Here is a 13,381-nt window from a genome sequence, read left to right as displayed (position 1 = left end):
GTACTATGCTGTATACCTGAAACTAATATAATACTGTAAATCAACTGTAGTTCAACTTAAAAAAATAGAAAGAGATCAAGAATCTGGTAGAAAACTGGATGTTGAAAGCCTATTTAAAAGCAAAAGGCAAGCTGCCTAAAATGTAAAATGGCCAAAGAAAATATTCACAATGCAACATTTTAAGTCAAGCCCTTAGAAATAGCAGTTGAAATAAATACAGTAGACTGTATTTGCTATAACATGAGGCAAAACTTCCTAACAAGATTATGAAAGTGATTTTTATTATTTTGGTAATGGTGGTCCTATTACAGGCAATTACAGATATAGAATTTTTTAAATTTGGTGTATCAGTGAAAGCCACATATTAATGCTGTGTCCCCCAAATCTATTTCGGTTACAACTATGTATTACAGTTGCTATGCACAGACGGAAAGCATACATGATACAATACAAAAACAAGAAAAGGTTAAACAAGAAGTTATCCTTGAATTATAAACATCTCCTAAAGTATACCTTTGTATTACACAGTTGTGTCATAGCTGAAAAACATACAAATTAGTATATATTGCTGTGCAACTATCTGATCTAATATAGATCTAGTATGAAAATATTAAGGCCGTACTAGCATTTCACAGGTAAAGGCTAAGTTCTGAGACATGAAAGCTTTCAGAGAATCCACAAAACAAACCTGAGACATCTTCCTCTTGTTTTGGAAATAAAAGCAATTTTCTTACAAAGTCAAAGCTTTAATATATAAATGAAGCATTTGATAAACAGTATACTATTGCCATAACATGGAGTAGATGTTCTGACTAAAATGGTGACCAGCAAATACATTCTTTCTCTGGCAGAAATAAAATTAGATTTTCTGATCGAGCCAGTAACCTGATTACGGTAGCCCCCAAATGTGGTTATATTTATTTGCTTGTTTTTGGTTTTGCTTTCCTTCCTTTAACTGGGTTACAAACATATTAAATAAACCAGGAAATCTTCCAGCACCCACCTTATTTTCTTCTACGTAAGCCCAGCTTTCCCACTGCCGAAAGCACCAGATGAACTGAGCCTACGGACATAAAAACACATTACAGCACACCTGGACCTGGTTGACTTAATGAGGCATCCAGATTGGTACATGATTACTTTTGCTGCAGCCCATCTCTCAGAGTAAGTAGGCTAAGGTAGCCCCAAATGACTGTCTCAGCCCTGCTTGGGTGGGGGCGGGGCGGGGCAGGGAAAGGTAGGTAACAATGTTTTGGAATAGCTAGTGCCAAAAAATTGAAATGTATTGGGTAAGCCTGATTTCTACAGTTGACTTCAATGCCTTTAAAAATACTGGCACAGTTTTTTCATATTCAAGAGGTACAGCTATGAGTTTTATTAATTAAAATTATATAAAATTTTTATTAATAAAAATTCCAAGCTATAAAATAGAGCTGTTATGTTGTAGATTGTTTAAGATCTATTTGGGATTCAAGACTGGCACATGAAACATCTTTTTTCTAAATACTCATACTTCAAAGCAATTAATTTTAGATAAGTGGGAGAATGTTTAATCATCTTTCTTCCTTTTCTTTTTTTTCCACTCCTTTCTCTTACCACCTCCCTCTCCCCCCCCACACACACAACATCATACACTCCTTCCTTTATAATGTTGATAAAAAGCTGCCTAAAAGGTTAATGAAATGTAACAATCAGTAAGCTTTTAGGACACTGCACAGCTTCTTTTCGACGTTTACGAGCAACGAAAGTTAAAACTCCAAACTTCACTTTGTACTTTTTCAATCTTCCATCACTTTTTAAAAAAGGTTTTCAGGTTATTGACATAAACTGAACATATATATTTTTTTCAAGCTCTGTGTTTTCACATTTACCATCGTGACGGCTTGCTGGGTTTGCCATCTTAAATAGCACGACTGATCTGACTGGCTCCACTGAAATGCAGTAAAATCCTCCAAACCCCCTCCCAAGACTGATTCTGACTTCCCAAAACACAAACACCAATGCTATCTTAAAAAAAAAAAATCATTTAAAAGAGAAACTAGATCTAGGTCCATTAAATAGGAATTTCCTCCTTGTTATTTAATAAAGAACCATATAATTCATTGCATTTTTCATTATTCCCCAGGCAGACACAGGTTCAGTCTCTCTGCCTTCCACAGACTAATGGTAAGATTTCCAGTAACTTCCTGGAACACAATAATCTGAATGGCTTTAAAATTGAAATTTAAGCATGCCAAGAGTTTGGAATTAAAACATATTAACTAGATCAATATCAAAAAAGAGATTCTGTATTGTGAATATAATTTTAATAAACATGTTGTAAAGTGATAAGGAACATATCTTGCAGATCTAATTTTGATATTTTTTCAATTCAAATTTTGGATGAGAGAAAAGACTTTGCTTCAATTTGGTCTCCGTGATGTCAAAAACAGGTAGTTGATACCATGTATTTGAACCAAAATTAGTTAAATTGGTTGTACTTTTCTATTTGCTTTGACATTATAAAAGATACCTTTCAACCTTTTCTTGACCAAAATAATTAATACTATTTAATAATAAAATGACTAATATATACTGCTTCTGAATAACTATGTAATATATGTGTACATATTGAACACTATCTGGTGACTTTTTTTTTAACCTATGAGATTTACTGAAGTCAGTATATTACAGTCACACAACTTAAAGCTTAGCTAAACTGGTAATTTTTTTTCTCATTTTTTTTCTTTTAACTCAGCTGGTAAATTTCTTTTCAATACGAAATTCTGTACATTGGCAACCAAGAGAGGTATGACTTCAGCTTGGAAATTTTTACACTTTAACAATTTACACTTTAAAATTCATGAAATCACTGAAACCCACTAAATAAAATACTATTAATTTCTTTCCAAGCAAATAACTTTATGACTCATCCAAAAAAGTAACAGGAAGCACATTGGTGGGCAAAAAGATAGACCCATCCATAGGTATTAGAGCCTAATTAAGCTATTTTATTGAAAAGGTAAGAAGGGAATTTCCGGTCTTTACTTTTTCCGTTATTGCCCCAAATCACGTCTTACACCGAAATTATTTGCCTTTTCATATTCAACAATATTTCCTGAATACGATTTTCTACGGAGCAGACCTCAGCACACAGAACATTAATCTTGGATCCCACCCGGCAAGGCATGGTTACTGAGATGCCTCGTTATTAGGTAGTTCTGTATATATGCACATGTGTGTTTTAACTCCAGAGAATGCTCCCTCAAGAAATTATTGTTACTAACATTCAAAATATGTATAAAAATTCTTTGGGCCCTTTAACTCTTTGACTCAAAATATCTCCTGGCTCTCCTACACAGCCCAGTGCTTATGAGGTGCCATTCTGAGGACATGTGTGCAAAGTACATCATCTGCGGGTCAGCTGGTTTATGCTCACTTTAGAGGCTAATGGAGAAACTGACACAGAGGAGCTAGGGAAAAAAAAAAAAACACCTTAATTTTATTCCCCATCCCCCAAGACTTGTGTACTTATAAAATTTTTGCTTGCCTCTGGTTTCTCACTGGCAGTCTTCCTCAGCTTGTAACCTTTGGACAGTGCTATCAAGGAGCTCCATGGACTCTCTGAGTGTGACATTGATTTTAAATGACTTGGGTTTAATGGTCAGACCGTAATTAAAATCCATTTTCGAAGGCTCATCTGGATTGGCCCTGAAATTGCACTCATGAGCCAGGATGGAGATGAAGAGAAACAGCTGCATCTTGGAAAGCTCTTCCCCGATGCACCGCCGTCTGCCCACTGAAAAAATCATCACACTGCTGGCCAGGTCCTTGTTGATGAAGCCATCCTTGTCCAAAAATCGAGCTGGATCAAAGTCTTCTGGGTTCGACCACTTCACCGGGTCATGATTCACGGACCACTGGTTAACAAAAACCACCGTGTCCTTGGGGATATGGTAGCCCAAGACAGAAGCGTTGGCTGAGGTGGCGTGAGGAATGGTGACAGGCACAAAGCTGGAGAAGCGCATGGCTTCGTAAAGAAAGGCCATGACATAGGGCAGTTTGGGCTGGTCGTCCAGGCAGGGCAGCCGGTCCCTACCCACCACTTGATCCACTTCTTCCTGTACCCGAGCCTGCACTTCCGGATACCTGTTTGGTTTTAATGCAAAGAGAGAACATAAGGGAGGAACACTAATTCTTCTTTCATCTAGAAAGCCCATTACAATTTATTTTAATACCACTGTTCTTCATATGAGCTATCTGAATCAGTAACTGAATTGTTTAAGCAAAAAAAAAAAAAAAAAAATCTAAAATGGTTTCCTAATTTATCACTGCATTACAAGATGGAGTTTAACAGTTATATTTCCTGTAATGTCTCCCATGGCTCAAGTTTTCTTTCCCAACATAAGTCAAAAAAAGGTCTAAGTTTTCTTAGCCTGAAAAAGCACGACAATGGATAAGGTCGACTTCTTCACTGGGCACAGCAGGGACAGTGCCTAGGACCCACAATACTTTTGAGAGACTCACGAAAATTCATTTCTTTTAAAATCAGAAGAAAATAAACTTTTAGGTCAATGAAAATGTTTCAATATATAATTTTAATACATTAATCTTTATACCAATGTAGTCATAAAATTTAATTTAAAAAAATTTTATGGAGTAAGGCATCTACGAAGGCAAAAGCATCCAAGGTCCACAAAAAATAAAATGTAACCCTGAAAGTGAATTCTTTTTTCTCCTCATCTCCCTAGAAAATTCCAGGGGACACAGTGTTCTCATTTTATACAAAGTTAATTGGTATTCTGACAGATAAAGCTGCATATCTTCTAAATTTAAAAGCAAATCCCCCAAATGTCCATAAGATTACTGTACAGATTGTAATACTTATTCACTGTTGTCGATAAAACTAGTACAATCCTTTTGGAAAATAAAGCAAGATCTATAATGGCAACTCCTCCCCACCCTTTTAAAACCCAGTATGATCCATGCCTAGAAATGTATTTTCAGGAAATAACTTGGCAGGTACAAAAACACAACCACAATAGCTGAAATTTTTAAAATGCAATCAACATTAAAACACAAGAAAGGATTGTATATAATGATCTGTTACTATGGCAAAATATTATGTGGCCATAAAAAATTACTAAAATAAAGTTTAAAAGATAAGGAAATGTCCACTGCAGTAAGTGGAAAGGTCAGAAGTCAAAAGATTTGTAAATAATTATTGCAACTCTGAAAAAAAATTTAAGCTTGCATGTGGTGAAATTATGGGTAATTTTAAAAATTGCTTCTTTAGCATCATACTTGAGGGGTCTGCAAACTTTTTTCATAAAGGGCCAGATAGTAAATATTTCAGGCTTTGTGAATCAAACCCTCTATTTCCCAGCTATCCAACTCCGTTTCGTGCTGTAGTGTGAAAGCAGCCATAGACAATACATAAATGAACGGGCATAGATGTATTTCCATAAAACTTACATACAAAAATAGGTAATGTAATTTGCCAACCCCTGCCGTACTGTCTTTTCACTAAAAAGAAGTAAAAAAATAACTCATCAGCTACACTGCATTGAAAGTACCCCAGAATTGTTTTATTTCCTTTTGCTGCCCAATTGGAATACATGAAGAATGATTTACAATTCGGTTTCTAGTGAAAAAAAAAAAAGAAAAAGAAAAGTGAAGAAAAGAAGAGGCTGTTTCAAGAGATAACATGCCTACCTGGGGATGCAAAGGACTTACTGATCCCACTTTGGAATTGTCTTCTTCCTGACCTATTATTATTGACTTCTCTTTATCAGATTTCTGCCCCTCCCCCATATGTTTCTATGATATTAATACTGAAAAGTGATTTTAAAAATACAAAAAAAAAAAAAGAAGAAGGAAAAAGGATTTGTGAAAGCAGCTGTACAGTACCTAAGAAAATACAAGATTCTAATGCAGTGGATTCTAACAACAAAAGAGGTTGTTTTTACCTTCCAGTTTCTAGGGGGCCAGCAAATTCAGCTTCCCCTATCACTTACTTGTGTGCCAAGAAATTGCACAACCAGGATTTCTGGTCTCTCAAGGCAATCAAGAGTTGCCTTGAATGAGACATTTGCCTTGGGGGTAAGGTTGCCAGATAAAATACAGGCCGCCCAGTTCAACGTCAATTTCAGATAAACAACGGCTAATCTTTTAATATAACTATGTCCTATATAAAATTTATTTTTTATTTGCTCAATCTGGGGATACCGGGGCCCTGTTTAATTCGTGCGTGTACAAATTTAGCAGAGGTCCGCCACTGGGGACCAACTAACCAAGCCGAGCCCAAGGGTCCTGGAGGTCCGCAGGTGCCTCCCAGATACCCAGTTTGCCTTTCTAGATGCCGCTCTGCGCTCGGTGAAGTTACTGCTTCTCCATTCTTTCCACCGACACTTCTCCTAGAGCGGCGATTTTATAAACCCAGCACAATCAGCTGCTTTCCGGCAGCTTTCCTAAAGCTTCGGATTAGCCGTCCGTGAGGCCTGGCAGCCAAGCGCTACCTTTGCCGGGGTACAAAGCCCTGGTCAGCGGTTGGCTTTTGGCTCCAGGGCCGGGCGGCCTTCGATCCGCGCTGAAGATTGGCCGAGCCGATTCGGCTGCTGTATTTATCTAACATATTTTTCACTGCACTGCCCTTTCCTTCGAAACCGTTCCAATTATGTTTCTCCTGTGCCAGTGTGGGAGATCGCGGATGATCCGCGGGCACTTAAAAAAATCTTGCTTTTCCAAGGGGTTTCACACAAATTTGCACCCACACCGAGCGGCCAGCGCCAAGATCCGAGATGCCGAGCCTTGCCGGCGCCGCTGGGTGGGGCGTGCGTGCGCGCCCATCTCGGCCAGCACTGTGCCTTCCTGAGGCGCGCTTTTCGGACGCGGTCTCAGATTTGGGAGGTGGGGACCGTGAGCGAAACCCCAAAACCTCCCTGCGCACTAGTCGCGACCTCGGCATATTCTAATTCCACTCCGCCTCTCACAGAGGAGGGGAAGAAAGCCATCCCAAGCCTCCCGGAGGCTTTACCTGGTGAAGAGGATGAGCAGCCACTGCAGCGCGGTGGAGAGAGTATCCTGGCTGGCGCCGAAGATGTCTGTAACGGTGGCCGGCACGTACTCTTCGTCCAGCCGCGCGCCTCCGTCGCCAGAACCCGCCGCATCTTCCTTTCCCGCCGAGAGGATGAAGGCGTCCATCATGTCGCGGGGGGCGGCCCCGGGCCGAAGGCTTTCGCGATGCCTCAGGAACTTATCTAGGACGAAGTTGCTGAAGCTGCGATTGAGCTTCTCGAATTCACGGAAGGCGGTGCGCACGGGGTTGGGGAAGCGCTGCAGCCAGGGGAGCACGTCCACCAAGCTGCCGGCGCCCACCGTACGCCCGAACTCCTCGTTGTGGCTGAGCAGCTCGCGGAACTCGGCGTCGTCGTGGCTGTAGCGGCAGCCGAAGCACACGGCGCTCATGACGTTGGCCACGGCCACCACGGTCAGCGGCCGCGGGTCGAGGAAGGCGCCGCCCTCGCTGCCTCGCACCAGCAGCGCCACCAGCTCCCGCGTCTCGCCTACCACGTGGCTCTCGAGGACCTGGCGGCCGCGCGGCTGGCGCGTGCAGAAGGCTCGCATCGTGCTGTGCGCCGCGCGCCGCTGCACCTTCCAGCTCTCCGAGTACTGGCCGAAAGCCAGACTGCGGCCACCAGACACCACGCGGAAAGAGGCGAAGGGAGGCCGGTCGGCGAAAGCGGCGCCCTGCTGCACCAGGGCCTGACGGATGGCGCGCTCGCCGTTCAGCACCACCACCGGGCAGCTGCCCAGGCGGATCTGGAAGACGTCGCCATAGCGCCGCGCCAAGCGCTCGAACGAGAGGTGCGGGGCCGGGCCCACTGACGCCGCGTTTCCGATCAGCGGCCAAGCGAAGGGACCCGGGGGCGCGGACCCCGGCTGCCGCCGCCGCTGCCTCAACAACCATTGGCCCACGTGCACCGCGGCCAGCACCGAGAGCAGCAACAGAAGCATGGTCTGTTGGGCCGACAGAGGGATTGGCGGCAGAAGATCGTCCGGGCTGAGGCTGGTGCCCATGCTGGGGGAGAGAAGGGCGAAGGCGTGACACTCAGGTAGGCAGGGAAAGGAACGGGCGCCCCACGCCCGTACCCAAGGCCTCGGGCTACCATGCACTGTTGGGTAGGGAGGAGGTCGTGCGTAGGTCAGGTCAGGGCCAGCTCACTGGAGAAGCAGCTGAGATGCCTCTTGCCATCCCAAACGCATTCCCCAAAAGAGAAGGGAAGTGTCGTGTTTCCACCTCTCTGTGACCCAGACCCCCCTCGACCCCGCCCCAACCGTAACGGTTCCTGCAATTCAAGGACAACACGGCGGGCATCAAGGCTGTGGCGCTCAGTTCCCTCCAAAGTGCCTATCACCCCGGCCCCTGCGTCCCGCCCCCCACGCCTGATCTGCCAGAACCCATCACAAGAGGCCGCAGGAAGGCGGCTCCGCCGACAGACTGACCTGCAAGGCGGCGCAGTTTCCAGCAGTGCCAGACGGCCGGCTCCAAGAACGGACTGGGGCCTTTGCGGGGTTCAAGACCGCAACCTAAGTGTCTCCAGGAAGTCGGAGGCCCGCCCTGGACACCTGCTGCCAGCTCTGGGAACTTGAGCGCCCACTCTGGAGTCTCTAGGCGTCGTCAGAGCCAGGGGCGCCTGGATTGGGATGGGGGCGGAGAAAGGTGCCTTCTTTGCGGAGCCCCGCTGCACCTGGGCCTCGGCAAAGTCAGGGTTTTCTCAGAGCGTGGGGATTGCGACTGAGGGTCGATGAATGGAGTCAATTCCCAACCCTCACGCCCCCCGCACGACTCTGACAGCTGGCGTCGCAGAGGCGTGGCCCGTTTGCACGGTCGCTCGGGAGACTCAAAACGCGCCATCCCGCTTCTCTCTTTTTTAAGGTCTGTGGGGGGGGAGGAGGCAGCCGGACCTGACGGGGGCGGGGCTTGCGGGGGGCGGGGCGCGCCGCGACAGTCCTAGCCTCTCCGACTCCAACTCGGGTCCCCGCGCGCGGGTGGTCACGCGAAGCGGCCCCAGCGCGCCCCGACGGCCTTGGCGCCGTAGCTGGCGGCTTTCCTGGCAGCGGCGGTGTGAACTTTTCGTTTGCCCCAAAACCATTCTTCCTCGCAGTCACCCCCGATCGAGGCCTCACAGTTTCCCCGGACGCGCGCTCGGGACACAACCTGAGCACCCCCCTGCGCTCTCGGTGGGCGCGCGCGCCATGTCCGGAGCGCACGACATCCCTTCCCTCTCGGTGGCTTGAGCTTCCCTCCCCGAGAGAAAACCGCTCGAGATCCTTGGGTACCCGAACCAGGAGAGGAAACCTGTCAATTTGGAAAAGAAAGTTCGGTTGTGGTGGGGGTTTGCCCTACTGCATCCCGAATTGTTTTATTTTTATTTTATCTTAACGTTCTCGCAAGCAAATCGGCCCATCAGGTCAGGCCTTTTGGCGCGCAAAGTTCTCCTTCCACCTTGCGCGGCGAGACCAAGAATCCCTGCAAGACGCCGCTCTCCCGCCCCGGGGCGCCGGCTGTCCTTGGCACACAAAGGCCCTCGCCGGCGCACCGCAGCTGGCCCCGAGGTTCCCCGCGGAGAAACTCGGCCAGGTGGCGCCGCCCTCTGGAGAGCGCGGGGCAGCGCTGGCCGCGGCCGAGGCCCTGGCCCCGGGCCCGGAGCCAAGCTGGGAAGAACCCTGGCGAGAGGAGGAGCGGGAGGGCGCGCTGAAGATTCGTGGAGGGAGGAGGAGGGTGGAGAGCAGGAGGCCAATCTCCGCGCGCCTGCGAACTTTATAGGGTTGAAAAGTTTTTTTCTGCTGTCACCTCCCCTTTGCGTGCGGAGCTGTGCCTTGCGTGCGCCGCTTCTGGAAAGTCGGCTCCAGTCATATCCCTCGGCGCTTCTCACGGCACCTGACACGCCGAGGCGGCGGCGGGGGCGGCGGCCCAGGGCGGGGTGCGGACCGCCACCACCCTCTGCGGCGCACGCACAGCCGCGCCCGCCGGGGCCACCACCCGAGGACCGGATCTGGGCGCGCGCTCTCTGAATGGGGACTGTTGTCTAAGAGGAAACCCAGCGCGCTTGGGCCGCCGTAGCTTCCCCGGCCGCTGCGCCCTTTCTGGCCGGCTAGCACAAAGTGTTTTAAAGAGCCTGGGGAGAAAAGGTCTTTCCCCCAAGGCTGGGGAAAGAACGAGCCCGGGGAAAGGGTGGGATGTATGGTAGTGACCCAGCTAGGAAGTGCACTTCCGAGCCTCCGGGGTTATCAAGTGTGGGTAAAGAAGTTGGGCGCTCACCACGTGACAGCCCTGTGCTTTTTGAGCTTTCCGGGCGCTGCGAATCGCTATTGTTTTCAGGTTTACAGATGAGGAAATGGGATCAGAGAGGTTATATGACTTACCCAGGCTCACACGCACTATAGTAATACATTTACAATCACACGATATAATCTTATATGATTTCTCTTTCCAAGTAAATGATTGAAATGCTTGCATGGGCAAAGCGGAGTGGTTTTCTACCCTCCCACCCAGCTACCTGCTAGCCAGTAAGAGCTGGAGCCAGAATTTGAACCCAGGAATCCGCACTCCAGACCCGTCATACAGGTTTATGCGGAAGGAAATCCTCAGATAAAAGGCACAAATACCTTCTTTCCTGCCTGCCCCCCCCCCCCAAAAAAGAAAAATCAGCTGGAAGCATTTTTTTAAAAATAGTTTTGGTGGGGGTGTAGTGGTTTTGGTTTGGTTTGGTTTGGTTTGGTTTGGTTTGGTTTGGTTTGGTTGAGGATTCTGTGATACTAAAGAAATTGTATGCTCACCTTTCGCAGGTAATTGGTTTTGAATGAGGGAGGCCTGAGGACAGTGCTTCATAGCTGTCTTTGGAATAACTGGTTAAATTTTAGAGAAAAATAAAGGGACATCTTAAGAGTCTGAGTTTTGAAAGGTTGAAAACATTAAAATATCTGATAAGAAAATGCCTTTTTGTAAAATTCTCTATTCAGTAGCTTTTGAGAGGTTCTGTGGAAATGATTTCACACTTCATGATGCGGTACTCAGTTCCATAAGGGAGTCAGTTTTTGAGCAACTGAGAAAATAAGCATTGGTTTCCCAAGGCTGTGTTGGCCTTGGGAACATTTCATATCCTTTGAAATGAATTTCGGAACAATCTTACAATATCCAGCTTTAGCAAGACCTTTGTCTAATAAGTCAAGATTGCCACAATGTATCAGTCTTTCACTAGACTTTAGTAGACAAGAATTGTGTATGGGCTAATGCCAATTTTGAGCTATCAACATTCCTGAAAGCTTTTATCACAGTATCTCTACCAGAATCAGAAGGATGGAGGTGCTTTTAAACCAAGTAAATTTCTATCTTAAAAAGTACAAACAAAGCTGTTCCTAAACCCTCCTGTTTACTTCCTGAAAATTGTGGTATTGTTTTTAGACTAGATACATACCTTCCTGCAAATACTTCAAGCATACCCTCCAAGCCATGATGCCTTGGACTCGGCTCTTATTGTAAGACATGCCTTTAAAAGGCAGAGGAACCAGTTGGGCAAATGCTGTCAGAAAGCTAGGCCTTATCAATTATGACAAGCCACAGTGACTGGCTATGGTAACACTGGGCCTCAGGTTCTCCCAGGGTTGGCGGTGTAGACTTTTGGCAGAGGGTCTGTCTGGTACCTGATGAAAGTACAGGGTAAATCCAAAGTGGTCTGTGGGCACCTCTGAGGCAGCTCATGGTAGAGCCCTCACTCTAGTGAAAATCCACACCAGGCTCTTAAATTACCACAATTTCTCAACCAAAACCATTGTCTAAGGCCCAGGGATCTCTTTTCAGTCAACGACACACAATATGGGGATTTTGCCTTCCCAAAACTCAAATTTGAATTGTTTAGTACAAATAACTTTCAAAAGAACAGCTAAGCTAGAGAGAGCGTTCAAAGCAGAGGTTTAAAATACCTTGTATTGTATTGATTCTGTAGAACAAAAATCCAGCTGAAGCTTCTTTAAGCAGGACAGGAATGCACTGGCTCACGTGCAGGAAAGGATAATGATGGTACCTCACAGGATGGAAGGACCTGGGGCTGCTCACCCCACTGTCTAGTATGCTGGTCTCTGCTTGGGCTTTGTTCCAGATACTCTCTTCATGTAGTGGGAGAGCTGGCCATGGGCAGCCTCAAATTAATCACCCCAAGAAAAAGAGAATATGTTTCTTTCAAGGTCATTATCCAGGCCCCTGGAAGGACTCCATTATGCCAGGTTGGCACCAGGCCACCCCTGTGGCCAAAGGGCAAGGTCTGTTTTCAGAAAAAGAGAGATGGGGGTGGAGGGAACATGCTAGGAAACCAAAAATAAGAGGCCCCTCAGTCCTCATGCATCACACTTCTGTCCATCACTCCCTTTCGGGGTGAAGGATAACCCAAAATAATAATAATAATAAATCAGCAAGTGGGATGGATGCCTTATGCCTGGAACCAGTAGCCAAGAAAGCTCAGCCTTATGTCATCAGTGTAGAGGTTGGTTTTCTTCATGGGATTTCTCTCTAGCATAATCCCTGTGTCGATGTTATGGCTAAGCAATGTGCTCTACAGTGGAGTAGAAGCGGCAATCTCTGTCAAGTCTGACATGTGGGATGGGCAAGAATCAGTAATCAGACACATGCTAGTAAGCAGAGGAATAGAAATAAGGAGACACGCAGGTGGCTGGGGTGACTAAGAATATGGGCAGAGGACAGAGCTGTAGGGCACTATACAGCTGCAGCATCCTACAGCTTAAACCTACCAAGGGGAATTGAGAGAAGGGAGGCGTTGTTACCCACACCCTGTGCTCCAGCTGACTTGCTTCTGCATCCTTCTTCCTGGTGATACGCAGGCTGAGAACTACAGAGCTAAACATATATCTTCTGTCATCTAATCTAAGAGGCCATCATTTATAGGATGCACCATTATTTTTTGTACTAATAGAAAGGCTAGAGGACTGCCAATTGCAATTACACCACTGACTGCAAGACATATTCTGATTTCAGACGTTAAAATGGGTTTTTCTAAAGTGTATTTCAGAGTCACTATGTGTGCAAGCAATGACCCTCTGGATTCTCTGCCTCGTGTTAAGCAGTGGTGGTACTGAGGTTTCTCGGATGGGATAGTCCCCAGGAGGGTGACCATCCAAAGCCTTCTCCCCTGCCTTTTATATTATTTGATGTGGATAACCGATGTTTTCTCTATCCTATATAAAGTGTGGGTAGAAGTTGCTTTGGAAGATTTTGCTAATTTTATCAATCTAAATATTGATAAATCTAAGAAAAAGAGTGTCACTTGCTAAATCCGTGTAGCTTAAGACAAGTTTCTTAGCCCTCTTTCCCTTCTTAGCCGATTGC

General features: G+C 46.1%; 1 protein-coding gene and 1 long non-coding RNA gene across 3 annotated transcripts in view; one reads left to right on the top strand and one right to left on the bottom strand.

The window, feature by feature from the left end:
- Positions 1-278: 278 nt before the first annotated feature.
- Positions 279-8,856, bottom strand: LOC130857304 (cytochrome P450 1B1). The gene is made up of 3 exons (XM_057742844.1): positions 8,485-8,856; positions 7,016-8,059; positions 279-4,128 (listed from the first exon to the last, which is right to left on the bottom strand). The coding sequence occupies exons 2-3, from the start codon at positions 8,056-8,058 to the stop codon at positions 3,540-3,542; spliced, it is 1,632 nt and encodes a 543-aa protein (XP_057598827.1). The 5' UTR covers position 8,059; positions 8,485-8,856; the 3' UTR covers positions 279-3,539.
- The window catches only part of LOC130857305 (uncharacterized), a 24,796-nt gene continuing 19,397 nt past the window's right edge, over positions 7,983-13,381 (top strand). The window contains exon 1 of one of the 2 annotated variants that reach the window (XR_009054796.1): positions 7,983-8,093. This is a non-coding gene — a long non-coding RNA (uncharacterized LOC130857305). Of the gene's footprint in view, positions 8,094-8,833; positions 8,918-13,381 lie in introns of those variants that run through there. The other variant, XR_009054797.1, reaches the window with a different exon arrangement.

Source organism: Hippopotamus amphibius, chromosome 7 (genome assembly GCF_030028045.1).
Source record: "Hippopotamus amphibius kiboko isolate mHipAmp2 chromosome 7, mHipAmp2.hap2, whole genome shotgun sequence".
In the NCBI taxonomy this organism is placed as follows: Eukaryota; Metazoa; Chordata; class Mammalia; order Artiodactyla; family Hippopotamidae; genus Hippopotamus; species Hippopotamus amphibius.
The sequence above is the reverse complement of the archived record's forward strand: the minus strand, read 5'-3'. Positions and strand labels throughout refer to the sequence as shown.

Excerpts from the sequence above, each read along its gene's own strand:
- LOC130857304 (XM_057742844.1), bottom strand. The coding sequence starts at position 8,058 with ATGGGCACCAGCCTCAGCCCGGACGATCTTCTGCCGCCAATCCCTCTG. Across the intron at positions 4,129-7,015 it reads CTGCTCATCCTCTTCACCAG|GTATCCGGAAGTGCAGGCTC; the intron begins GTAAAGCCTCCG and ends AAAACCAAACAG.